Source organism: Gossypium arboreum, chromosome 1 (assembly GCF_025698485.1).
Source record: "Gossypium arboreum isolate Shixiya-1 chromosome 1, ASM2569848v2, whole genome shotgun sequence".
NCBI lineage: Eukaryota > Viridiplantae > Streptophyta > Magnoliopsida > Malvales > Malvaceae > Gossypium > Gossypium arboreum.
Genome location: NC_069070.1, coordinates 85,887,450 through 85,913,640, shown reverse-complemented (window position 1 = coordinate 85,913,640; position 26,191 = coordinate 85,887,450). Strand labels below are relative to the sequence as shown.

Sequence of the window (26,191 nt, the reverse complement as noted above, 5' to 3'; positions counted from 1 at the left end):
TATAAGAAAAAATATCATGCATAGTTATACTGAAAATAGTAATAAAAGTAGTTATACAAAATATGTGGAGCTCCAATATCATCCTATATCAAAAAAGTCAAAATAACAAAAATGATAAATGAGTTACAAACCTACAAAAAAAATACAAGTAAGGCCTTAGGAATACAATGCCCGCTAATAGATAAGGTATTGTACTCTGAATACGTGATGCCAGGAGTCTCTCGTCGATGATGTTCCTCGGACACGAACGAAGTCTACAAATCTGAACATTAGGAAAATTTGAAGGCTGAGCTTTACAGGCTTAGTGGTACACAACAAATCTACCATACTTCAAGCAATTCATAAATATAAGCATGCAAATCAAATGTATACATAGAAACATGACATGAGTATCGAATAATTAAATCATGAGTCATTAAATCTACATAACCAAATCACTTGCATATCAAACTTGTCAGTCTTATTAGATTGCACATACTACTCAAATAATCGAGTATCCAGATAGTCCCGCGCCACTCATGGCCACTAGTCAAATAATCTCCGGTGTCCGTAGGGTTATCCCGAGCGCCACTCATGGCTGCTAGTTAGGTTAGATCCTGAAGGCTAAATGCAAACAAAGCATCAAACATATAATCACAAAAATACAACTATGACATTTGAGTCTCATACTCGTTTCAACTTGCTTATCATTCCAGCTAAAATATTAACTAATGAGATGTGACAGTATGCTACCTTGACATTCTGACTTTTTCTCATTCAAAAATTAATAACTTTTAATATATCATTCTAAATCGAGCACCATTTGTTTTAAACGAAATTAGGATTCTGTACGGTTATAGAGATATAAGGCTCACTTCTTATTTTATCTTATGAAATTTTTGGTGATTTTTCAAAGTCACTGGTAAATCTGTTTTATAAAAATTCTGCTGCCAGATTTTTATAACCTTTCAACACTCAAAAATTAATATCTTTTAAAATACAAATCAAAATTGATCTCTGTTTGTTCTAAACGAAACTAGACTGACTCACGGTTACAATGATGTATAGATTACTTCTTAATTATTTTTACAGAATTTATAGCGAATTTTTAAACTTACCATCCATGTAATAAATTTGTTTTTGGCAGATTTCACATCAAGTTTTTAGCTTCATTTTAAATCATCTAAACATGATTTCCATCCAAAAACATATAATATGCATGCATTATCACGCAAGCATCATATCTATGACTTATCAGGAAGCATAGGAGAGTTAAAGGGTACCACCTTGATGGAAGAACACTAACATAGTTTGTTGCCTAGCTTTCGACCACTTTGCCTTTGCCCTTAGCTTTAGAAGATTCACCACCCTCTTTAACTAATAACCATGTAACATACAAGATTTCCTATAAAAAATAAGAGTCGATAGGATGTAAAAATACATACTTTAAATAAATAAATAAATAAAATATGAGAAGATGGATAGAGACTTTCTCAAACTCAAACCCTTCTAAACACCCGAAAACCTCCACCTTCATCTTTGATGAACATAGATATTTTTTTCTTCCATGAAACTTTAAAGAAAAAAAAAGGCTAGATCAAGACCCTTACCTTGAGATTTGGAGGATGAAAAAAATTTGTGAGAACTCACTCAAATCTCTTCCCCTCTACATGACTTGCTAAGGAAAAGTAGACGGAGAAAAGAAGAAAAAAAAGAAATGTAAAAAGAAAAAAACAATAGGGTGATTATAATATAGGAAAAAATAGGGACAAATCCACTTAATCTCGTACTTTAATCTACCAAACCATCTTTTCCCATTAATTGGGAGAAGACTTTTATTCGAAAATGGTAAAATCACCATATTAGCCATCCATCTTCCCCTACGTCACACAAGCTTCCCAACATCCTTAATTTCTTATAAAAAGGTCCAAAATTCACCTAAATTACTTTCAACAAAACCCAATCCTAAAATAAATTTATCCATCGCCAACGCAAGTCAACACTCGAACGTTGACTCGAGAATTTGGAGTCGTTACAACTATTATGTATTTTTATAAAAAATATGATTTCTTGAAAATTGTATGTATTTTATAAATTATTTAAACATAAAAATATATATTTTTGAATATTTTAGAATCTGAATCAAATTGATAAAATGTATAAACATTGTTAAGTTATTTGTTGAATCTTTTATAATAAAAATTAAATTGGCGCAATATGCAAAAATTAAGAATTAAAATTATCATGATGCAAATAAAATACCATGTTGACATTGATGCAATGTGCAAAAATTAAGAGCTAAAATTATGATGATGCAAATAAACATTCCATTGATGAGTCAACAATGGAGTGATAAAAATTCAATGTGACAATTTTAAATTTTGATATTGGATGAACAAACTAAAAATATATTAATACTTTCCGACCAAAAATATAATTTATCTTCTTTTTTTTTTTTTTTTTAAAGCTGAATATAATCTAATAGCTAAAATACAAGCACAATAACATTAATACTTAATAACCATTGTGATACTTACTTACCTTATTAATACTTAATAACCATTGTGATACTTACTTACCTTATTTCTTAATTATAGGATTTGATCCCCACTCATAAAAATAACCTTATTTCTTAATCATAGGATAGGACTTCGATCCCCACTCATAAAAATAAAATACATTTTATAACTAATCATTTACTGTTTAAAAAACACTCATGATAAAAAAAAAATTAAATTAATCGCTATTGGCAGTAGATACCTTGTTGGTTATGAGAAATTATAGACAACATGTTCCTTTTTCTGCTATTCTTGACTATAGTTGTTTATTCCTTACTGTCATGTCTGTCTCTGTAATTGATTCAGCATTAAAAACAAACAAACATAAGTTGATCAAAAACCATTATCTGCATTCATCATCTACTTACTATCTGCTCAATAATAAATCTTACAACAATACTCATTTCACTGACATTTTACTCACTCATGGCATTTTCCTCTTCTTTTTAATGCCAATAACATTATATCCCTTCAAGGCCATGATAATTATTTTCAAAGCTCTCAAGTAACTCATTCATCTCTGCCACATCTATCAATGACATGTCGATTTGTTGATTTCAAGCTTGGCAGCCCAGTCGTCAAGTTGATCGGCAACGCATGCAAAACCAGTTGAACCGTATGAACTGAATTTCTTCACTGCATTTTCTACTCCAAGAAACTCATACACATCATTATCAAATACAGGACTTAGGTTTCTCATGTCCTCTAGACTCAGGTCTTGAAGTTGGCAGTTCTTAGACACACATAGTGCAACTGATCGTCCCACTATATCATGAGAAGTTCTGAAAGGAATCCCCTGCAGAGGTTAAAAAGAAGGGGGGGGGGGGTCATAGATTTTACTGTTTTCAAGGAGATAAAATCTTAAAGAAAACAGAAAAATTGAGGAATACAAAATATCTTGCCTTTTTAACTAGATAATCAGCAAGTGTTGTGGCATCAAGATAACCTGCAGGCAAAGCCTTCTGTATTCTTTTATAATTGAAGGTAATATTCTGAGCAAACTCTGCCGATACTTCAAGCATGCCCGTGATGGTCTTGACGCTGTCAAACGTGGGTTCCTTATCTTCCTATTTCAACAGGAAAAGAATTAACTCGGAAAGATATAAAGAAAAATACGAGAAGACAGCTCAAAGAGATGCCTTTAGTACCCTTAGAAGGTCAAATTAAACAACATAAAATCATAACATCAACGAATGGTCAAGTGTCCATGAAGTTTCTACCTGCAAATCACGATTATAAGCAAGAGGAAGTCCTTTGCACAATGTGAGAAGGGTAACCAAGTCTCCGATAACTCTACCAGACTTTCCTCGAACAAGTTCCATTGGATCTGGATTTTTCTTTTGAGGCATTATGCTACTTCCAGTGGAAACAGAATCACTTGGTGTGATGAATCCAAACTCCTCCGAAGCCCACAATACCCATTCTTCACCAATCCGAGATAGATGAACCGCAATGATTGAATTAGCAGAAAGAAACTCTAGGACAAAATCTCGATCAGAAACTGCATCAATACTGTTTAAAAATAGCGAAATGCAATTATGTTAACAGAGAAGCCTGATATCAATATCTAATGAAACATTATAATTAAGATGGAGATCTAGGCTCAAATCGACAAAATCCTATGCAAAGGTAATAACCCTCCATGCTACAAGTCATACAATGGTCATGTGTGACATTCCAGAAACTGAAATATGATGGCTTTTTCACACATACCTGTTCCTCATGGGAGCAGTGAATCCCAAAGCTTCAGAAGTCATAAACCTATCAATTGGCAAGCCAGTCCCAGCTAGTGCACATGCACCTAGAGGGCAGAAATTCAACCTAGCTCTACAATCTAGTAAACGGCCAGCATCACGGTCAAGCTACAACCAAAAAGGTTCAGTTAGTGATCCTAGAGGCAAATAATAAAACATATCATCATGAAAAAATTAGAAATCAGAATTAACCATCTGCATTTTTTTTCTCAATTATTATATATAAGAACAATTTTTTTTTTCTTTAAGAAAAAACACAAGGCCTTCTCAGGGATATAACAATTATTAATTTGTTTATAAGTTGATGAGTACACCACATCATGTGGATTCCAATATTCAAAGACTTCAGATATTATGTTGACTTGATCATAACCACTAACCATTTATAATCACAATCGTAGGTTACCCAGGTTCCTTTATTTCCTACTTTTATTTACCTTTAGGGGAGTAAGCCGCCCAACATGGGAGTAAGCCGCCCACCATGAATGTGTTATGCTTTCAAACTTAGTCATTTTTCTATTAGAAATATTAATCAGATAAGCTTCTTTCTAAGTTCTAAAAGTTCAAGAACAAAGTTTTCCAATTAACCAATAAAGCAACCGCTTTATTTTGACATATATAGGAGACACGTGACGGTTTTTTAACCCTGCTTCTGGAGTTGGAAAACTCAGTGCTAGTTCACTACATAATAATCATATATATAACATACATGGATGTTCGGTTTGATCTAGAATAGCTTATGAATGAAATGATTCAAACCTGCTCCACATATGCTAGAAGAAGATGTTGAAGTAAAACAGGTTGTGCCCTCTGTAAATGTGTATAACCAGGAATGATGAGACCCTCATTATTTAGAGCCAACTTCACCAAAGCAACTTGGAGATGTCTAATGCTACTAATAATCCTGTCTATAGCATCACGACACCACAGGCGGAAATCAGTCAAAACTTGATCATTTCGGCTTCGAGCAGTGTGGAGTTTCTTTGCAGGCTCACCAACCAAATCTGTCAGTGCAGCTTCAATGTTCATGTGGACATCTTCCCTGTCAGTCCTCCACACAAATTCACCAGCTTCAATGCGTCTCTCTATTTCATCTAGACCTTTCAGAATACTATCCCTATCACTAAAGCTAATCAAACCCTGCAAGCAAAAATGATAAAAACCCACATGCATTTGAATTAGCTGGAGCAAATTAGCAAAATACCATTATACAAGACAAATGATCAGAAATTGGGTTCTGCAATTCTAAAAAGTACAATATTACCCAAATTCTGACAAGCCATAAACTCATTAAAAACACTCTAAAAACAATAAATGCAAGAGGAGAAAAAAAAAAGGACCTGTTCAGCAAGCATAGAAGCATGGGCTTTACTTCCCATAATATCATGCTTATACAACTGTTTATCAAACGAGATAGACTCAGTAAACTTCTCAACGATATCAGTCACACTATCTTCGAATCTCCCACCCCAAAGCTTTGTCTCCTTTGGTTTTGCTTCTGTTTCAGATGAGTGACTCGTGGTGCACCGCAATGGTTCGAACCTTGACTTGACTCGATGCATCAATGGGGATATGGTTCTTGGGTTAGACACGGATTTGTTGGAGAGGACAGTCGATTGGGAGGAAAAAAATGGTGTTTGCAAAGAAGAAGAATGTAAGGATTCCATTAAAGAAGGGAAGATAAAAAAGAGAGATTCTAGTGCGCCTTGCTTGCTTTTACCTTTGCCACTTCGTTAGCACTAGCAAGCAAGGAGGGTTTAGGGTGTTTTCTTTTTTGCAACTGTGTCGGGCCTGTCGGGTCGAACTGTAATAGGCCTAGTTTAGGATCGAATGTGTCGGGTCTTGCTTTTGGGCTGATGGACTTATTTTTTGGAGATAATGGACTACAACTCAAGCTCTGTGGATGTAATCCTCCAACTTAATATTTTTTAATAAATTGATAATTCAATTTTAAATTTCACAATTAAATTTAAATATAAATATATACTAATTAATTAAAGGTTATTTTAAATATAATTTTAAGATTTTTACATATTTATCTATAAAAATGAGCTCAAACCTATAAAATAAGTCTTTATAAAAAATTCACAAAACATAAATTCTAATAAATTAAAAACTCGTATGAGCTCATACTCTTTTAGATGCGAAGTATAAATAGCTAATATCATTATGAAACATGGAAAAAATAAGACATAACCTTTCCCTCATTAAAACAAAAGAAGATTTTACATAAATCAAAGTCATTCACTCGGAAAAAAGGTCTTCATGAACTTTATGACTAAGAATACCACTCCATCTAAAAAATATGAATTGACCTCAAGTATAACCTCTTATTCTCTAACTTGTTTACCTTATATTAAACTCTTTTCTTCAGTCCACTGATTTAAGCATCAAAAAGCATTTTGAAGCATCAGCTCTAGTCTATCCCGGATAATAATGCTAAAACTAGAGCTTAGTCTAGCTTTGGTTGTATTAATTTTTTTATATTTTATATATATTTTAAAAATATAATACATCAAAACACTAAAACATTAAAATAAATATATCCCAACAAATTAAAAATAAATTTAATAAATATTTATAATTAAATAACACTAACATAGGTGCAACTTAACAAGCAAATGCCTCTAAAAAAGTAGAAAAATTAATAATAAAATAAAATTTATACAATATCCAAACAATGACAACAAAATAGTAGCAATATAATAGTGAAATGGCAACAAAACAGTGAAAAAACAGCAAGAAAACAATATTTCTTTTATTTTTGCAAATTTAGCTTAGGCTGGGCCCAGGCTATAACAACCTGTTTTTTAGTGGTGTCGAAAACAGTGGTTTCGAGGCCACCAAATTTGACGAGTATGTATTTAATATTTACGAGTCAAATGTGATTTTAAAAAGGTTTTTGATTTGATAATTTATGTTATATAAGTGATTTATTAAGTTCAAGTGGTAAGACCCTAAGATCAAGTGGCTTTCGAAAATGAGGTATCGAGACCTCATTTCTATAAACTGAGCCATAAATATTTTTATAAATATTTTCAGAGTGTATTTAAGGTGGTATTAAAGTTCTGTTGAAAAATTTTAATGTTTCGATAGTTAATTAATTAAAAAGGACTAAATCGTAAAGGATGCAAAAGTTAATCACTATAATTTTAAAATGCAAAAAGGACCAAAATGGTAATTAACCCATGGTCAAAGATTCCAAGCGGTGGTGACCTGATTAAATCATCTAGCTTTTGGATTATTGACTCTTTTATTCCTAATTAGTTTAGAATTAAATTGTAAATAAGTTTATTTAGTTAGAATTTAATTTAATTGAAGGACCAATTGTGCAATTAAACCTTCCTTAGATGGTAATTATGTCATATATTTATGTGATGGACAGTTATGGATGTGTGTTAGTGATATTATAAGTGTATTTTAAAGGTTAATGTTGTAAATTTGTAATTATGTTAATGAAAAATAAAAGATCATAGAATTTAAAAAGCTATCATCTTCTTTACTTATGCAAGAGAACCGAAAACACCATTTTTAAAGGAGAAACAAGTTTGGCCAACTAGGGTTCTTCCATTTAAGAGGTAAATCTTGCTTGTTTTTAATAATTTTGATGTTTTTGAGATCGTTGCAACTAGGTCCAGTTAGCCCGTACCTTCAATTTTGAACCTGTTAAAGATTTTGAATGTTGTCATTGATGAACCTTGTGATTTTAGATGTTAAATGATGAATTTGAGATATTAGTTGTTATTTAAAAGTATTTTATTAAGTGCTTTTTGATTAATTTCTTGATTAGGGACTAAATTGTTAAAATAATAAAAATATAAGGATTTATTGTAAAATTGTTGCATAAATGGGCTGCATTGGATGCCAAAAGTATTAGGCTAGGCTAAAGTTTGGGTAAAAATGGTTAATTTGCATGTTTTGGGCTCAGGGACTAAATTGAATAAATACATTTTTTTACTATCTAAATTAATAGATTTAATAAAATTATTAATTTAGATCAAGATCGGATGGGAAATCGAGGAGAATGAAAAATTACCAAAATGCTTCTGTACTTTGACATTTCTGCAATTTAACCAAGTAAGTTCGTGTGAACTGTACTATGTATAATGTTGATTAAATTGAATGTTATTATATGATTTTATTGAAAATGAATCAATATATATATATATATATATATATATATATATATTAATTATACAATTTATTGAGTAAATAAACAATGAAAATTCAATGACGTATGATGACTATCTAGCCCGGTTTGAACCTTAAGAATATATAGGATACAATTGACATGTCATTAGGGTTATCGTGTTTCAGGTGCTGATCCTGAACATCCTACAGGTGGCTGAGTTTCCGGCATGTGTTACGGTTACTTGAAGCTTGTGTGCATCGCGTAGCTATGTTTAGGGGTGAGTAAAATCCAATTCGATCCAAAAATTTGATAAAAAATTTAAATTTTAAATTAAACAGTTTGAGTTATTTGAGTTATTTGAGTTAATCAAGTTATTCGGATCAGCTCGAATAAAAAATTAAGTTTTTTGGTTTAACTCGAATATGAATTATACAATTCGAGTTATCCGAAAATCTGAATAAGAAAAGGCAAAACTACATTATTTTGATAAATGTTTACTTTTTTTTAAAGTTAAAAGTCAAAATCCTTAAGTTAAAAGGCAAAACTACATCGTTTTGATAAATGTTTACCTATTAAATTAAAAGAAAAAATCATTATATTGTTTTCATTATATTGTTTATGTAGTTCAATAATCTTGTACTTCGTCTACTAGTTAAATAATCAGTCCATGTAAATGCAACATTGAGTATAAATAATAGGATTCGTTAACTCGACTCGACTTGATTCGAAATTTTTTGACTTGATTCGGAAAAAAATTCAAATTAAGTTCGGTTGCTAAAATAGGATTCGTCAACTCGACTAACTCAAAATTTTTTGACTTGATTCGACTCGACTCGATCAAATACTCACCTATAGTTACGTTTCAATCGACAACTTGTGTGAGTAGACTCATTTATGGCTCGAGTGAGAGCATGTATGTAAAGGAAAAGGAAAGAAATGGTTTTGACCATATATTAGCACACAATGTGTGAGATTCCCATGTATCCAATATTATTCTAAGTGGTTCAACGAGCATACAAACGGAAGGAACGATAAGTGTTTTGATTGGCAATGTTATGAAAGTATGGAAAAGTAAGAAAATGTCATGAACTAAGGCATATGCATATATGAACTTCTTTGATATGTTGATATATGGAAATTATGAAAGTTGAGATAGGTGACAATTTCTAATGGTTCATGTCGAGATCAATGGCTATATATGTTATTTTTGCCTATGACTTATACCATGTATGCTAACATGTTTGGTGTGGATGCTTAGGCTTATGCCAAGCTTGTGGATATGATTGATGTCTATGATTATGCTTGTACTATACATATGAAACAGGTAAGAAAAGGAAATGATACAGTAAGTACGTAATTGGGATGTATTATGATGTTATAAAAAGGTTTAATGAGATAAATGATGTATTCATATGATAGTAGATTGCTTATGCTGTGAATGAATCTATCGATGTCATGAATAAACACACTACATTGAGAATTAATAATGTTGTTGAGGCTTATGATAAGCATTGGGAACTGAAAGGAAAGTAAGTAAATTGAGAGGTGTATAATTTTATAGAAGGGTTGATGGTTATACATTACGTCCCATAAAATCCTTTCATGTTATGAATTATAAATATATGTGACATAAATGAATTTACTCACTTACGAGTTGGTAATTATGGTTTGGTAAATCTTGAGGCATTGATATATGTTTTGATTTAACCTATAATGTTCATTATTGAAATGTAATATTATGCTTATGGTTTTTACAAGCTTACTAAGCATTCATTGCTTCTATGGTTTTCTTTCTCTTACTTTTCAAATTATTGGAAGCTCGATCAGGTTGGAAGCTAGTCGGGGATCCATCACACTATCCATCAATTTTATTGGTAGATTTTAAATGCTTTGGTTTGGTCATGGTTATAATGGCATATATAGGTGGACTATGTCTAATGTTTAATTGATAAATTTGGTATATATATGTCATTTTGGTTGATGCTTATGGCATGAAATGTTGCCTTGGATTGGAGGTACTTAAGGTACTATTGATAGCTTGTTGGTTGTGGTTAATATGGTCAAATTGGTGTATGATTTGAAATGACCAAAATTGGTATGGTTGTTGTGTATCAATTATGTTATGTTTTGGCATGAAAACAAGTTAAGTGATAATTGGTTAAATAAGCACATGTATAGGTGTCTTTGTTTGATACAATCAACCATTATGTTTAGCTTGTAAATATGCTATTTCAAGTGATGAATTAGTTGTTATGTTTTCATGTATATGTAATATTTTAATGGTTGTTAGTTTGGTATCTAAGTACTTAAACGATGGTAGTTGAAATAATGATCATAAAGGTATTCTATGAAATTTTGGTTTGGTATGGAATGAGATAATGCATTGAATTGTTAAATGGCTTGTTTTGGTAGCTTTGGTTGTGGTTGGCATATGGCCAAGTTGCTAAGGTATTGATTGAGTTGTGTGAATGGTCATATTAGTGGTTATGAGTATGAAAATGGTATGTGAACATTATGGTAAATGTAGTATATAAGTTGTTCAATTGTTTGATTGATTTATGGCTAAATTTAGCAAATGCTTAGTCAAATTTGATTATTGTGTTTGAGGTGACTTTAAGGCATATTAGTTGTATGACTAAGTACTATGATGTTCTAGCATGTTTATGCATGTTTTAGGTGTATCTTGAATGCAAGAAAATAGGTGTATTTGGTTGGTGTAAGTAACTAGGCTTTGGATGAGAAAAATGGCTTGGAAATGAACTATTTTTCGTCCACATGGCCTAAAACACAGGGGTATGTCTCAGCCATATGTGACACATGGCCACGCAACACAGCTATGTGTTCCTTGTAGGTTTTTATAGGTTGCATTTTGAGAGTTACATAGCCTGGCACATGGGCGTGTGTCTTGAACCAAGTTAAAAAGTTACATAGACACAGACACAGGCTGGGACACGGCCGTGTGTCCCTACATTGAATGTCTACACGGCCTGAGACACAGGCGTGTGTCTTAGCTGTGTGAGTCACACGACCGTGTGACCCTTACAGTTTGAAAATTTGCATCTTTTTTTTTTGAAAAATTCTATATGTTTCCGATTTAGTCTCGATTCATTTTTGAGGTGATTTTTGGGCCTCGAGGGCTTGTATAAGGGACTATATGTTTAAGTTTACATAAATTTTCTATGATTTATGTTATTATTTGAATATGTTGAATATTTGTTCATTATGATATGTAAACATTTGGTAATGCTCCTAGCCCTAATCTGGTGATGGTTACGGGTTAGAGGTGTTACACGGACAAAAAAGGCCTTACCCGAGGCTCGACCCATTTTCTAAACGACCCTTTTTTTTGCCCAAGCCCATTTTTCGTGCCTATATTTTTCCTAAACTCTCCCACTTTTCAGGCGAGCCCTCTTCAATGATATTCGCACACAAAGAAATAGTGGCTCATTGATTATCTAATCTTTAACTAATATTAAGCGACTTTATATGGTCAAATCGCAATGCAAAAAGATAACTTATATTAGTAGATAATCTAAATACATTGAGCAAATCGATTGAAAGAATAATATTATTTCTATCAAGTCTAATTGGGGAGATACATTATCTTAGGTATTAGAGCGAATAACTCCTAAAAGATAGAGATACAGATGTGACTATGTAACCTCCTAAAAGTTTTTGATGTTTTGTATGAAATTGTTCCGATAATTTTATCCATATATCTGATGAGAAAAAATTATTTTTTAATATATTTAATTAATTTTATGTTTAGAAGGTCATTAGAATGCAAATTGAGACCTTTTTAGAGCTTTAATGTAATATCCTGATTTTGGGCCTAGTCAGAATAGTGGTTTCGTGACCACAAAATCCGAGATAGAAATAATTATTTTGTGATTATTTTTAGGTCTATGATATGATTGCATGATTGTGTGAAAATTTCGTGAAGAAATTTTATGCATAAAGTGCTTAAATTGAAATTAGGGACTAAATCGAATAATTTGTAAAACTTGCATTCTAGAAGTTTCTAGTATGAAATTGTTTTGAAATATTAATTAGGAGGTCTTAAATAGAAATTTACCAATTTCTAAGTCTATGGACAAAAATTGGACATGGATGGAATTTTTGGAAAGTTTAGTAGTAAGGGCATTTTGGTCATTTAGGGGTAAAATGAATTAAAAATACAAAACTAAAAGCCAATTTTGCTCATCTTCAACCCCATGGCCGAATATAGCAAGGAGAAACCATGGCTAGGGTTTTTCAAGCTTCCAAGCTCGATTGTAAGTCCGTTCTAGCCTCGTTTCTAATGATTTTTATGTTTTTGGAGTCCCGGTAGCTCGATTTAGCTTATGCTAGCAATAATTTAACCTAGGGTTTATATTTGGAAAAATATCCATAGGTGAAATTTGTGTATTTTGGTGTTTTATGATAGAATATGAGGTTTTAAATTATGTTAGACAACTTGTGCTACTCGGTTTTAAGCGAAAACTAGCAAAAGGGCTTAATCGGTAAAAATACCTAATAGTCATAAGTACATGTTAGAGTGAGAATTTGATGTTGCCATAGAAGGGAAAAATGATCAGCATGTCATAAAACATAAGAAAATAGGCTGAAGTTTAATTTACGAGCTTTGGGGAAAAAGTGTAAATATGCAAAAGTTTAGGGGCAAAACTGTAATTTTTCCAAAATATGATTTTGGGTCAATTTGAATAATGTGAGTCCTAATTAGACTATATTTTAAATGATAGAGCAAGGAAAACTAAAATTTGGGCTAAAATAGGGAAAATACCAAGTTGTGGACGAAATGGTAAAAGTAGCCATTTTCGCATACGAGGTAAGTTCATATGTAAATGTTGGTAACATAGTTATTATTTTAAATGTTTTAATGTTATTTAAATGATATGATAATTATTATGAAATATTATACTGTGATAATTGTTTGTTAATATGTCAAATTATGTGATATACTTGGAAAATGTGAAATACTACCGAGTATCGGTAACGGCATTCGTAGAAGATGGTTGAGACACATGATTGGGAAAAAGGTCCCGTTGAACCTTAGGAATGGATTAGGATACAAGTGACATGTCACTAGGATATTTGGGCATTCGAACTCGTTGAGTTGAGTCCGAGTTCACTTATTGATGCGAATGTCCGAACTCGTTGAGTTGAGTCCGAGTTCGAGAGATGTAACTAGGCATCCGAGCTCGTTGAGTTGAGTCCGAGTTCACTTATGGATGCGAACGCCCGAGCTCGTTGAGTTGAGTCCGAGTTCACTTATGGGCGGGTTACATGGTAGCTTGGCTACATATGTGGCACTTATGTGCAAACTTTCCATGTATCCAATTATATTCGATGTGTTCAACGGGTAAAATTCTACTCAAATGGAGGAATACTCGAGATGAAAGGAGGAATACTCGAGATGAAAGGGACGATTGGTAAGTGTTGTGAAATGAATACTTTGAATAGGTATGTACTTAACCCTCGGGTTGAAAACTCGATATAACAACAATATGGTAAGATGATAAATGAAAATGTGATATGAATGTCTCGGCGATGATTATGCAAATGATGTTTTATGTTTGCGTATATAGTTGTGTTACTTGCTATTTGCATGTGAGCTTACTAAGCATTTATGCTTACTCCTCCTTTTCATTCCTTGTAGTGTTGACAAGCCGACTTGGAAATCGGAGCAGTCGGAGGCACACTCACACTATCCGTATACCATCTTGGCATAATGGCTTGTATATTTTGAGTATGGCATGTATAGCATTATAATCATTTTGTATATATGGTCTTATGATATGATCATATTTGGTGTTATGTATGCTAAATTGCTAGCTAATCCATGGAAACCATGAAATAGGTAAAATTCACCATAAAATAGATTCGATGAAAGAACATGATAATGTGAGTTTGAAAATCATTAAAATAGTATGGATACAATTAGATGATGAATAAAATATGGAATTTAAGAATTATGAGTCTATTTTCATATGGATGGAACAAAACAGTATATGAGTTATATTTTATGAGATGTTTAAATTTTTTGAAACAGTCTAGAGCGATTTCTGGATCCCCTGTTCGATTTTGGAAATTCACCATAAATTGTTAAAAGATAATTATAAGTCATGATTTATATGTACAGATTCCTTATTGAGTCTAGTTTTATTAGAAACAAACGGCATAGTCATTGAAACTCAGACAGGAGATATCGACTTGTAATACATGTGTCGAAGCAATGAACCTCAAACAGGGAAACTTTAACTAATAAACTGTACTAATTGGCTCGACCAAAAATTCTAGAAAAAAATTAGTAAATATATATATGAGTATAGTTGCAGGGAAAATTTACAGAATTGGATTTCGAGTTTCTTAACTCGAGATATGAATTTTTAAGCGACTATGATGCAGATTGTTAGCTTGACTGAAAATTTTAAAATAAATTGTTTGAATTTGTTTAAGTAATGAATTAAGTCTGTTAACACCTCGTGTTCGACTCCATGACGGTCTCGGGTACGGCGCGTTACATTTGGTGGTATCAGAGCAGGTTTAGTCGGTTCTCAGACTAACCTAGCATGTGTAAAAGTTTAGCTATACATGCCATTGATCTGTGATAGTGTGATGTCTTCCGATGCGTATGAGTACCGCCTTATTTAGACAGGGTACTCTCCAACCGAGCTGCGCCAACCATGTTCAATGTTATGTGAAGGTATTTGAGTAAAATTATGATTATGATAAGTCTCGGTTCAGAAAAGTATGAATAAAAGTTTATGATGCATATGTGATAAATATCCATATTTGCTTAATGCTTATATGATGTAGTGTATATGGCTTACTTGATAAGATGAACGGAATAAATAGAAAGTAGTAGAGGTATGAATAAAAGTCATAATATTATGATACGAATGAAAATGTCCTTGTCTTGATTTGGACGTCGAATGTTGATGAATGCTAATGATATATAATTTTTATAAGATAAAGGATTATAATGAAATGAACTTATCTATGTTAAATTGTTGGACTGAATTATATGATTGTAATGATATGTACATGATGATGCACGAAATGAAAGTTGTGATTGTGATGCAAATATCTATGTTTGTTTGGCCTTATATGATGTCATGAGCATGAATTAATTTAATTAAATGAATGGATAAGTAAAGCTATCTAGAAAACATAGAATGTATGCATAAGTATATTGTCTAAATGGGACAATAGGAAAATTGGTGTAAGCCAACATGAATGTTGCATTGCTGAATGAATGACATGATTTTGATGATGTTGCTATGATGATGGAAGTTGTGTCATATGTGTATGTATAAGAAAGTCGAGTCAGAGGTCCTACAACCCCTCCCCCTTACCGAAGTGGTACTTATAATGGAATTTCATGAGATTTGTATTGAATAAGTTTCCGGTTGAGAACCCAAAGAGTTCAGTGATAGAATAATTATAAGTATGATCAGAGGTTGAAAATGAGCTGCTAAGTAAAGTCAGATTCAGTAAAGTATCGGATTGATATAAAGATTATTGGAATTATGCACTGTCCCAGTTAGAGAAGGAAATTCTCTTTGGTAAATCGAATTACTCAGGTGCAAGGTCGAGAAAAGTGTAAATCAAAATTTATTCAGAACTGACCTTCTTTAGTGAATGGTTTAATATGAAATTTGTGATGGCCAGAACTAGTTGGGGAAATGATATTTGAAATGTGAACTATCCGAGTGTGACAGTTATGATCGGATGATTTAGCAATCTCTTTTGAGATGTTCTATGTGTTTACCCGTTCTCGTAAATATTTCTATGGCTATTGATCTTCGAAGAAATTCTTGTTATATGGGAATGTCTTCTAATTCGGTGTTGGATGAAAGCATTGGTAGTCTGATTGGTTTATAATTTATATTGCTCTATTTCATCGGGTATTCTATTTCATTTCATTCGATAAGAATTGATGAGAGAATACGTAAGATATTATGTTTCTGTTTCTTCTACTTGATGCTTCATCTGATATATATGTATAGGAAGATATATTGTTCTTGTTATATTTGATTCCAGTGGGATTAAATGATGTTTTCTTTTGGACTTTCTTTCTTTGAAGAATTATCGGGGTATTCTGTATTTTCTCTATGAGTTTGGTTTTCGATTCTCCGGCATAGTATCGTATCTTGGATTTCTTTATTTGGTTTTCTTGTTATCTTTGTTCCATAATTTGTCAATTAATACTCATGTTCGAAGTGCGTTCTTCAGCTCGTGATAATCATGTCAAATATGACTATACTTCTAATTTGATCTTGGTAATGTGGTGATTTTAGTATTGGGATTTTTTTCTAATTTCTATATAAGGATTTGACATCAGTAAAGGCACAGGTGATAAAAGCGCGAGTTTCAGTCGGTATGGTGAATTATTTATTTCAAAGATTTCATGGGACAATTATGTCAGGATTAATTTTTTCAAGTCTGATAATATAATTTCATTTTTGTACGGATAAAAGAGTAAATAGTCTGAACGAGAAGTGTATATTTATTAGAAAGAGTTGGATATTAGTTAAAATCACTACGAATGATAAGGTTTTTGTCTTGTGAAAGCTGAAAAGTTTATTACATGTTGACAAAGTTTGGATAGATGAGAATATTGGTAACCGAAGCGTCTGAACTAGACTAGTCTACATTGAGTAAAAACTTCCTGACTTTCAGTAATGTACCGTTGTATGAATTGTGATGTGTTTCAAGACAGTGAGGTAATGTGATAGTTTAGAGCTTTCGACGTTACATAAAATCGGAGTTGTTAAAGGGGTTAAAGCCGAGCATTGGGATCTATCAAAATTATCCTTGTCAGTGTTGATATTGGGATGGAAATGAGAAGGATTATTCTTGAGGCCATATCAGAAATATTTCCATGGCGGAAAGAGGAAAATGTGATGTATCCTATTGTTAAATGTTTAGCGAGATCTATAAATCATATATGTATTGAATGAATTCCTACTCATCAGATTCATGGAATTTCAGGTCTCTTTGATTGTTGGATTTCTTGGAATTTCGGTCTCCATTAAATCAAGTTGAGATCTGGGTTTTATGTCATGATATCATGGGAAACTGAGAAGGGTTGAAAATTTAAGAACAGTTGAGAGTTGAGACTGTAAGCTTTCAGATCATATGAGAAATTAAAGAGATGTATTGGAGGTACAGCCTAAGTGAAAGTTCTTCGACACCGAATATGAGATTAAAAGTGAAGACTACTTTTTCGGTAAGATTTTCGGGACGAAAATCCCTAAAGGGGGAGAGTTGTAATATCCCGATTTTGGGCCTAGTCGGAATAGTGGTTTCGTGACCACAAAATCCGAGATAGAAATAATTATTTTATGATTATTTTTAGGTCTATGATATGATTGCATGATTGTGTGAAAATTTCGTGAAGAAATTTTATGCATAAAGTGCTTAAATTGAAATTAGGGACTAAATCGAATAATTTGTAAAACTTGCATTCTGGAAGTTTCTAGTATGAAATTGTTTTGAAATATTAATTAGGAGGTCTTAAATAGAAATTTTACCAAATTCTAAGTCTATGGACAAAAATTGGACATGGATGAAATTTTTGGAAAGTTTAGTAGTAAGGGTATTTTGGTCATTTAGGGGTAAAATGAATTAAAATACAAAATTAAAAGCCAATTTTGCTCATCTTCAACCCCATGGCCGAATATAGCAAGGAGAAACCATGGCTATGGTTTTTCAAGCTTCCAAGCTCGATTGTAAGTCCGTTCTAGCCTCGTTTTTAATGATTTTTACGTTTTTGGAGTCTTGGTAGCTCGATTTAGCTTATGCTAGCAATAATTTAACGTAGGGTTTATATTTGGAAAAATACCCATAGGTGAAATTTGTGTATTTTGGTGTTTTATGATAGAATATGAGGTTTTAAATTATGTTAGACAACTTGTGCTACTCGGTTTTAAGCGAAAACTAGCAAAATGGCTTAATCGGTAAAAATACCTAATAGTCATAAGTATATGTTAGAGTGAGAATTTGATGTTGCCATAGAAGGAAAAATGATCAGCATGTCATAAAACATAAGAAAATAGGCTGAAGTTTAATTTATGAGCTTTGGGGCAAAAGTGTAAATATGCAAAAGTTTAGGGCAAATCGTAATTTTTCCAAAATATGATTTTGGGTCAATTTGAATAATGTGAGTCCTAATTAGACTATATTTTAAATGATAGAGCAAGGAAAACTAAAATTCGGGCTAAAATGGGGAAAATACCAAGTTGTGGACGAAATGGTAAAAGTAGCCATTTTCGCATACGAGGTAAGTTCATATGTAAATGTTGGTAACATAGTTATTATTTTAAATGTTTTAATGTTATTTAAATGATATGATAATTATTATGAAATATTATACTGTGATAATTGTTTGTTAATATGTCAAATTATGTGATATACTTGGAAAATGCGAAATACTACCGAGTATCGGTAACGGCATTCCGTAGAAGATGGTTGAGACACATGATTGGGAAAAAGGTCTCGTTGAACCTTAGGAATGGATTAGGATACAAGTGACATGTCACTAAGATATTTGGGCATCCGAACTTGTTGAGTTGAGTCCGAGTTCACTTATGGATGCGAATGTCCGAACTCGTTAAGTTGAGTCCGAGTTCGAGAGATGTAACTAGGCATCCGAGCTCGTTGAGTTGAGTCCAAGTTCACTTATGGATGCGAACGCCCGAGCTCGTTGAGTTGAGTCCGAGTTCACTTATGGGCGGGTTACATGGTAGCTTGGCTACATATGTGGCACTTATGTGCAAACTTTCCATGTATCTGAATTATATTCCGATGTGTTCAACGGGTAAAATTCTACTCAAATGGAGGAATACTCGAGATGAAAGAGACGTATTGGTAAGTGTTGTGAAATGAATACTTTGAATAGGTATGTACTTAACCCTCGGGTTGAAAACTCGATATAACAACAATATGGTAAGATGATAAATGAAAATGTGATATGAATGTCTCGGCGATGATTATGCAAATGATGTTTTATGTTTGCGTATATAGTTGTGTTACTTGCTATTTGCATGTGAGCTTACTAAGCATTTATGCTTACTCCCTCCTTTTCATTCCTTGTAGTGTTGACAAGCCACTCGAAATCGAACGGTCGGAGGCACACTCACACTATCCGTATACCATCTTGGCATAATGGCTTGTATATTTTGAGTATGGCATGTATAGCATTATAATCATTTTGTATATATGGTCTTATGATATGATCATATTTGGTGTTATGTATGCTAAATTGCTAGCTAATCCATGGAAACCATGAAATAGGTAAAATTCACCATAAAATAGATTCAGACAGCAACAGTGATGTGAGTTTGAAAAATCATTAAAAATAGTAGAGATACAATTAGATGATGAATAAAATATGGAATTGAATAATTATGAGTCTATTTTCATATGGATGGAACAAAATAGGTATATGAGTTATATTTTATGAGATGTTTAAATTTTTTTGAAACAGGTCTAGAGCGATTTCTGGATCCCCTGTTCTGATTTTGGAAATTCACCATAAATTTTTCAAAGATAATTATAAGTCATGATTTATATGTAAAGATTCCTTATTGAGTCTAGTTTTATTAGAAACAAACGGTATAGTCATTGAAACTCTGTACAGGGAGATATCTGACTCGAAATACACAGAGGTCAGAGCAGTCAAACCCTGAAACAGGGGAGACTTTAACTAATAAACTGTACTAATTGGCTCGACCAAAAATTCTAGAAAAAAATTAGTAAATATATATATGAGTATAGTTGCAGGGAAAATTTACGGAATTGGATTTCGAGTTTCTTAACTCGAGATATGAATTTTTAAACGAATATGATGCAGATTGTTAGCTTGACTGAAAATTTTAAAAATAAATTGTTTGAGCTGTTTAAGTAATGAATTAAGTCTGTTAACATCTCATGTTCGACTCTGGCGACGGTCTCGGGTACGGTGCGTTACATTTAAGCCCAATCAAGTAAAAATACGAGTTGTGGGATAAAATGATAATTTTGTTTTCGAGGACATTTTGGTCATTCTAGATCAAAATATGATTAAATATTAACTTTTATATTGATGTGTTGCGATATGATTTTTGTAACAATTGAACATGAAAAAATTACATTTTTACCACTTCTTACTTACTAGCCTTTGACCATTTGACCAAGGCTTGTATTTTAGATATTATAAAACACAAAAAAAGGGGAAGTAAACCCCCCGAACCAGCACACTATAGCCAACCATAAAAAAGAAAAAAAGGGACTTTTTTCTTCAAAAATTCTCACTCTTCACTCATTTTTACTTCAACCTTCCACCATTATTGTAACATCCTAATTTTGGGCCTAGTCGGAACAGTGGTTTCGGGACCATAGATCTGATGAGAAAAATTCATTTTTATTATATTTTTATGGTCTATGATTTCATGAAATGATTTCGTGAAAATTTCGTTCGAAAATTTCGACGTTTGGGCACTCAATTTGGTCAAAAGGACTAAATTGTAAAAAGTGCAAAAGTTGAGTTCTACATGTTAGAAGTGTCTAATTGTTATGATTTTTTAAATTAAAGGTCCTTAAATGAAAATTAGACCATTTTGAAGTTTGTGGACAAAAATGGACATGGTATGATAGGTTTTTAAAAGTTTTTCATTAAGGGCATTTTAGTAAATTAGTAATTAAATGAATTAAAAATGCCAAAATAAGCCAAATTTGCTCATCTTCTTCCTCATGGCCGAATTTTTCATGAAAAACACCATGTCTAGGGTTTTCAAGCTTTCCAAGCTCATTTGTAAGTGATCCCGAGCCCCGTTTTTTATGTTCTTTACATTTTTGAAGTCCCGGTAACATGTTCTAGCTAATTCTACCATTATTTTGAGCTAGGGTTTGTGTTTAAAAACTTACCCATGAATGATATGCATGTATTTTGATGTTTAATGGTAGAATATGAAGCTTGAAATTGTGTTAAACAACTTTTGCTAAGTGATTTTACGTGAAAACGAGTAAAACGGTATAATCGGTAAAAATACCTAATGTTCATAAGTACATGTTAGAGTGAGAATTTGATGTTTCCATAGAAGGGAAAAATGATCAGCATGTCATAAAACATAAGAAAATAGGATGAAGTTTAATTTCCGAACCTTAGGGCAAAAGTATAAATATGCAAAAGTTTAGGGGTCAAAATGCAAATTTGTAAAAATATGATTTTTGGACCCGTGTGAATAATGTGACTAATTATTAGGATAAATGTGATATTATAGATGAAGGAAATTGAGATTCGGGCTTAAATAGGGAAAATACAAGGTTATGGACTAAAATGGTAAATTGCCATTTTTGGATCGAGGTAAGTTCGTGTGTTATAATAATGCAATACCATGCATGAATTGTAATTCTCTATTGATATGGCATAAATTTTATGAGTTAATATGTTTAAGAGAAGTTGATGGATGGTATGTATGATATGGAAAAATGTAATGCTTGTTGTGTCATGTGAAATTGAATGGCAAATTATTGTTACATGAATTGAGTGTTAAATTACTATTACCTGGGTTGTATGAATTGCTACACGGTTGTACCTGATGAGATTTCGACAAGTTTGTATGTAAATAATTTATCGATTCTTTTTATTTTATTATATCTTGTTATCATATGAAATGTGGCTGCCTATAGAATGACTATTTGTTGTAAATTGCAAATTGAAAAACGACTATGAATAAATTTGTAACATGTTGGAAAGAGAGGAATTTTCTGGTTGAGCCTTCGGAATAGAAACGATACGAATGATCTATTGTGAGGTTACCTGTGTAGTACTAAGTGCAGGCTACTACATGTACCGGATAATTGGTCGCATGTGTAGTACTAAGTGCAGGCTACTATGCGTACCCGATAACTTCGATCACGTGTGTAGTACTAAGTGCAGGCTACTACATGTATCGGATGGTTCGGTCACGTATGTAGTACTAAGTGTAGGCTACTACGTGTACCGGATAATTGGTCACATGTGTAGTACTAAGTGCAGGCTACTATGCGTACTAGATAGCCTTGTCTACAAGTGTGAAAATATGTGCAGGCAACTGAGTATTAGTTATTATTCCGAAGAGTTCAACGGGAAAATTGATTAAGTAAAAATACATGTGAACATGATTATATGATGAATAAGTGCAGGTATATGTTTATGAAAATTATGAGCAATGTGCTCGATATTTGAGTGAACTTCAATAAGACAAATGGATTAAGTGAAATTATGTAAAAGTGAATTTTAGTAGCAAAATAGTGTTGGATAGCAGCAGTTACGTGGCTTTGAAAATTCACCAAAAATAGTGTAAGTTGAATTAAATTTCAAAAAAATTATGGAATTAAATATTAATGAGTTTATTTTCATATAAAGAAACAGGGGGAGCAAAAGAGTTCTATATTATGTGATATTCTAATTTTTGTGAGACAGTGTTAGAATGAATTCGAGATCCCCTGTTCTGACTTGGAAAAATTGTTAAACATTGTACAAAAATAATTATGAGTTATAATTTATATGAATTTCAGGAGGAATAGACAAAAACATCATCCAAGTTCCGAAGTATGAGATAAATAATTTTTAGTGAAGAGAGGTCAGAACTGTTGGACAGCAAAACAGGGGAAACTTTAATGAATAAACTGTACTAATTGGCTAAACCAAAAATTCTGAAAATTTTATGGGAGAAAGGTATATGAATCTAGTTTCAAGGAAAAATAACGAAACTAAATTTTGAGTTTTGTAGCTTCAGATATGAATGATTTAGTAACTGTAACTTGATAAAACAGCTTAACCTGAACATGTGTAATTGTACAATTATAGTGTTTTATCTTGAAAATCATGTTAGTAATTGCTTATTAATTTCATATGGACTTACTAAGCATAAAGCTTAACCATCCTCTCCATTTCTTTAGTATTGGCAGGTCGGCTCAGGGTTGGAGATCGTCGAAGGCAAAATCACACTATCAAACTATCATTTTTGGGAGAATTAATTCAAATATTAGAAATATCAAGGGAGTGGCATTTATAAGAAGTTGGTTTGTTATATGTATTATTATTATGATTTTGACCATACGTATCAGTCTACATTGAGTTATCGTATATGATCATGAGATGTGGTCCTTATCCATTATGGTTTATAAGTTTAATTAATCATGCCATGTCCTATGTTTTGATGTGATAATATAGTTAGCTTTGTTTGTTATGCATGATTGGTAATACATCAGGTAAGTTAGATGCAGGCCAGTGGATTATGAATTAAATGGAAATGAGTAATGTTGCCTTGAATATGGATGTTTAATGGACAAATTGGTAACTACATTATGATGGTATAAAATGAGAATAAGATTTAGCATGTCTAGTTCTAGTTAATGTAAGAATGTATATTATATACAGGATGGTAAGCAAATATGTTTAAAGTGAAAGACATGTTATTGCATGATTATGGATGTGTAAGTGCTCATTTATGCCACGTTATATGTCTTTAAATATGAGTCTATGCATGTGTTCGAAAAGTTTTAAATTAAATGAAATTTTATGGCCCGGTTTTCGTTTATGTGTATGGTTAAGTCTAATAATGCCTCGTACTCTGTTCTGGCCTTAGATACGGGTAAGGGGTGTTACAATTATACTTCGCTCTCTTACAAAATCATTCTTTATGAACCATAAAGGAGCCAAGATTTTCCTCCAAGCTCATCACCCACACATCTAGTGTTAGGATTTTAGCATGTGAATGTTGAGCTTGAAAGACAAGGAAGATCTTTGTTAAGGATTCATGGCTTCTTAGCACTTTATCATCTCATTACATGTTTAGAAGCTTTAAAATGAGTTGTTGAGCCGTTAATATGACTATTTAGTGCTATTGTAACATTTTGAAAATTCAAGAAAATTGTTGTTTTGTGTGAAATTAAAGAGAAGGAAGTTGCTAGAGGTGGTTCTAGCAAATGAAAGGAAAAGGTGATGGATTGAAGGCCTTGGAGAAGCCTCTAACCATTTTTATTTCTTTGAGGGAAGGTAAGTTCTAATGGAACTTACCGTACTTCTATGTTGTTCTGTGTACAAGTTAATTTAATGTATCTAATGTATTATTTGAATGTGAAATTATCGTAGGAAAATCAATATAGTTATCATGTTAGGCAAGATGGCATGAAAACATGCTTAATGTTTTAAAAGGTATATTTAATAAAGGTGATAATGAGAAAATTTAAAAAAGGATTTTGTATGTACACAATGGCATGACTGACTTGTATAATGTGAATGAATGTTGGGTTCATGCACTATGTAAAGTAGAAAACATGAATACCAATGTGTAACACCTCTAACCCGTATCCATCGTCGTAATAGGGTTTGAAAGTATTACCGGAACATTCAGAATATTTTTTAGATAATTCTTGTAAATTACTATTCATCTACCAAGATTACTCAAAACGTCCCTTAATTGTACCCTTGAGGCCCAATACGAGCATTAGAATCAAGTCGGGACTTAATCGGAAACTCATAAAATTTTTCGCGGCATTTGAAAAATTTTTCAAGATACAGGGCTCACATGCTCTTGTGGACTAGGGACACACCTGTGTGGTCAGGCCGTGTACTACACACGCTCGTGTCCTTAACTCATGTAACTATCTAACTTTTAAGAAATGAAAAAATTGAAGTCACATGGCCAAGTCACACGCCCGTGTACTAAGCCGTGTGGCAAATTTTATTTTCGAAATTTTGGTGCAGTTTTCACACGATCGTGTAATACGCCCATGTTTAAGGCCATGTCAACCACACGACTGAGACACACGCCTGTGTCTCTGCCCGTGTGCCCAACTTTGAGCATTCTATTTCGTATTTTAAAGATGCAGGGGACACACGGCCGGACCACATGCCCATGGGATAGGTCGTGTGTCACACACGGCTAAGACACGAGCCCGTGTGTCTACCCGTGTGAAAAAAACAAAGTCATTTCCTAGCTTCATTTGTCACCCAAACTTACCATTTTCTTGCACCAAAACTCACAAGTATATATCCACCAATCCAACACCATATTCACATACAATTTGCCATCAATCATGTGGTATTATCTCATGCATCAAAGGATATAAACTTACTTTTAACATAAACTCATATGCTAACATAATTCCAACAAACTAACACATAGTAAGCACTTAAGTGATTACCAAAATATTAATTCAAAAATAGTCAAACTTTGACCATCACTAGCCAGTCCAATGGCTAGGTTACAAACCAACAATTATAAGCCATCATTGGCCAAATAAGCTTATACATGCCATTATACCAAAACGATTTGTACCAAAATGAGATAATGAATAGTGTGATGACTACCCCGACCGACTTCTAACCTTCGCTAGCTTTGAGCACTATAAAACAAGGAAAATTAAATGGAGTAAACATTTTATGATTAGTAAGTTCGTATAACAGAAAATAAACTTACCGATTATATTTACTAATACAAGCATACATAAATTTAAATTCCATCGATTTTGGGTAAGTTACCTAAACACATACACTTATTCAACAAGTTAGTCACATCATCTCATATGAATATCAAGTAAACATAAATGAGCTCACCACATTACAAGCTTCCATTAATTTCACTTTTCCACACTTCAAGGGTCTTTTCTGACGAACTATTGAAATCTCGATAGATGTTCGAGTAATATATACATATGCAAAAGTACCCATTAGGGTACATAATAAAAAGACACACTCTTGAGCCGTACATTTTACAGTAGGATTACCAGTC

At 32.6% G+C, this 26,191-nt stretch overlaps 1 protein-coding gene across 1 annotated transcript; it reads right to left on the bottom strand.

Moving 5' to 3' along the window:
• Window positions 1–2,775: 2,775 nt before the first annotated feature.
• LOC108480122 (argininosuccinate lyase, chloroplastic) lies at window positions 2,776–6,094 on the bottom strand. The gene is made up of 6 exons (XM_017783004.2): window positions 5,632–6,094; window positions 5,051–5,431; window positions 4,251–4,399; window positions 3,758–4,049; window positions 3,440–3,604; window positions 2,776–3,333 (listed from the first exon to the last, which is right to left on the bottom strand). Exons 1-6 carry the CDS (start codon window positions 5,956–5,958, stop codon window positions 3,070–3,072), a joined length of 1,578 nt encoding a protein of 525 aa, XP_017638493.1. The 5' UTR covers window positions 5,959–6,094; the 3' UTR covers window positions 2,776–3,069.
• Window positions 6,095–26,191: the final 20,097 nt, after the last annotated feature.

Bases quoted from the DNA above. Each gene is read 5' to 3' on its own strand.
- LOC108480122 (XM_017783004.2), bottom strand. From the start codon at position 5,958: ATGGAATCCTTACATTCTTCTTCTTTGCAAACACCATTTTTTTCCTCC. The intron at 4,050-4,250 runs GTATGTGTGAAA...ATTTTTAAACAG, and splicing joins ACTGCTCCCATGAGGAACAG to TATTGATGCAGTTTCTGATC. The intron at 3,334-3,439 runs GCAAGATATTTT...TAACCTCTGCAG, and splicing joins CTGATTATCTAGTTAAAAAG to GGGATTCCTTTCAGAACTTC.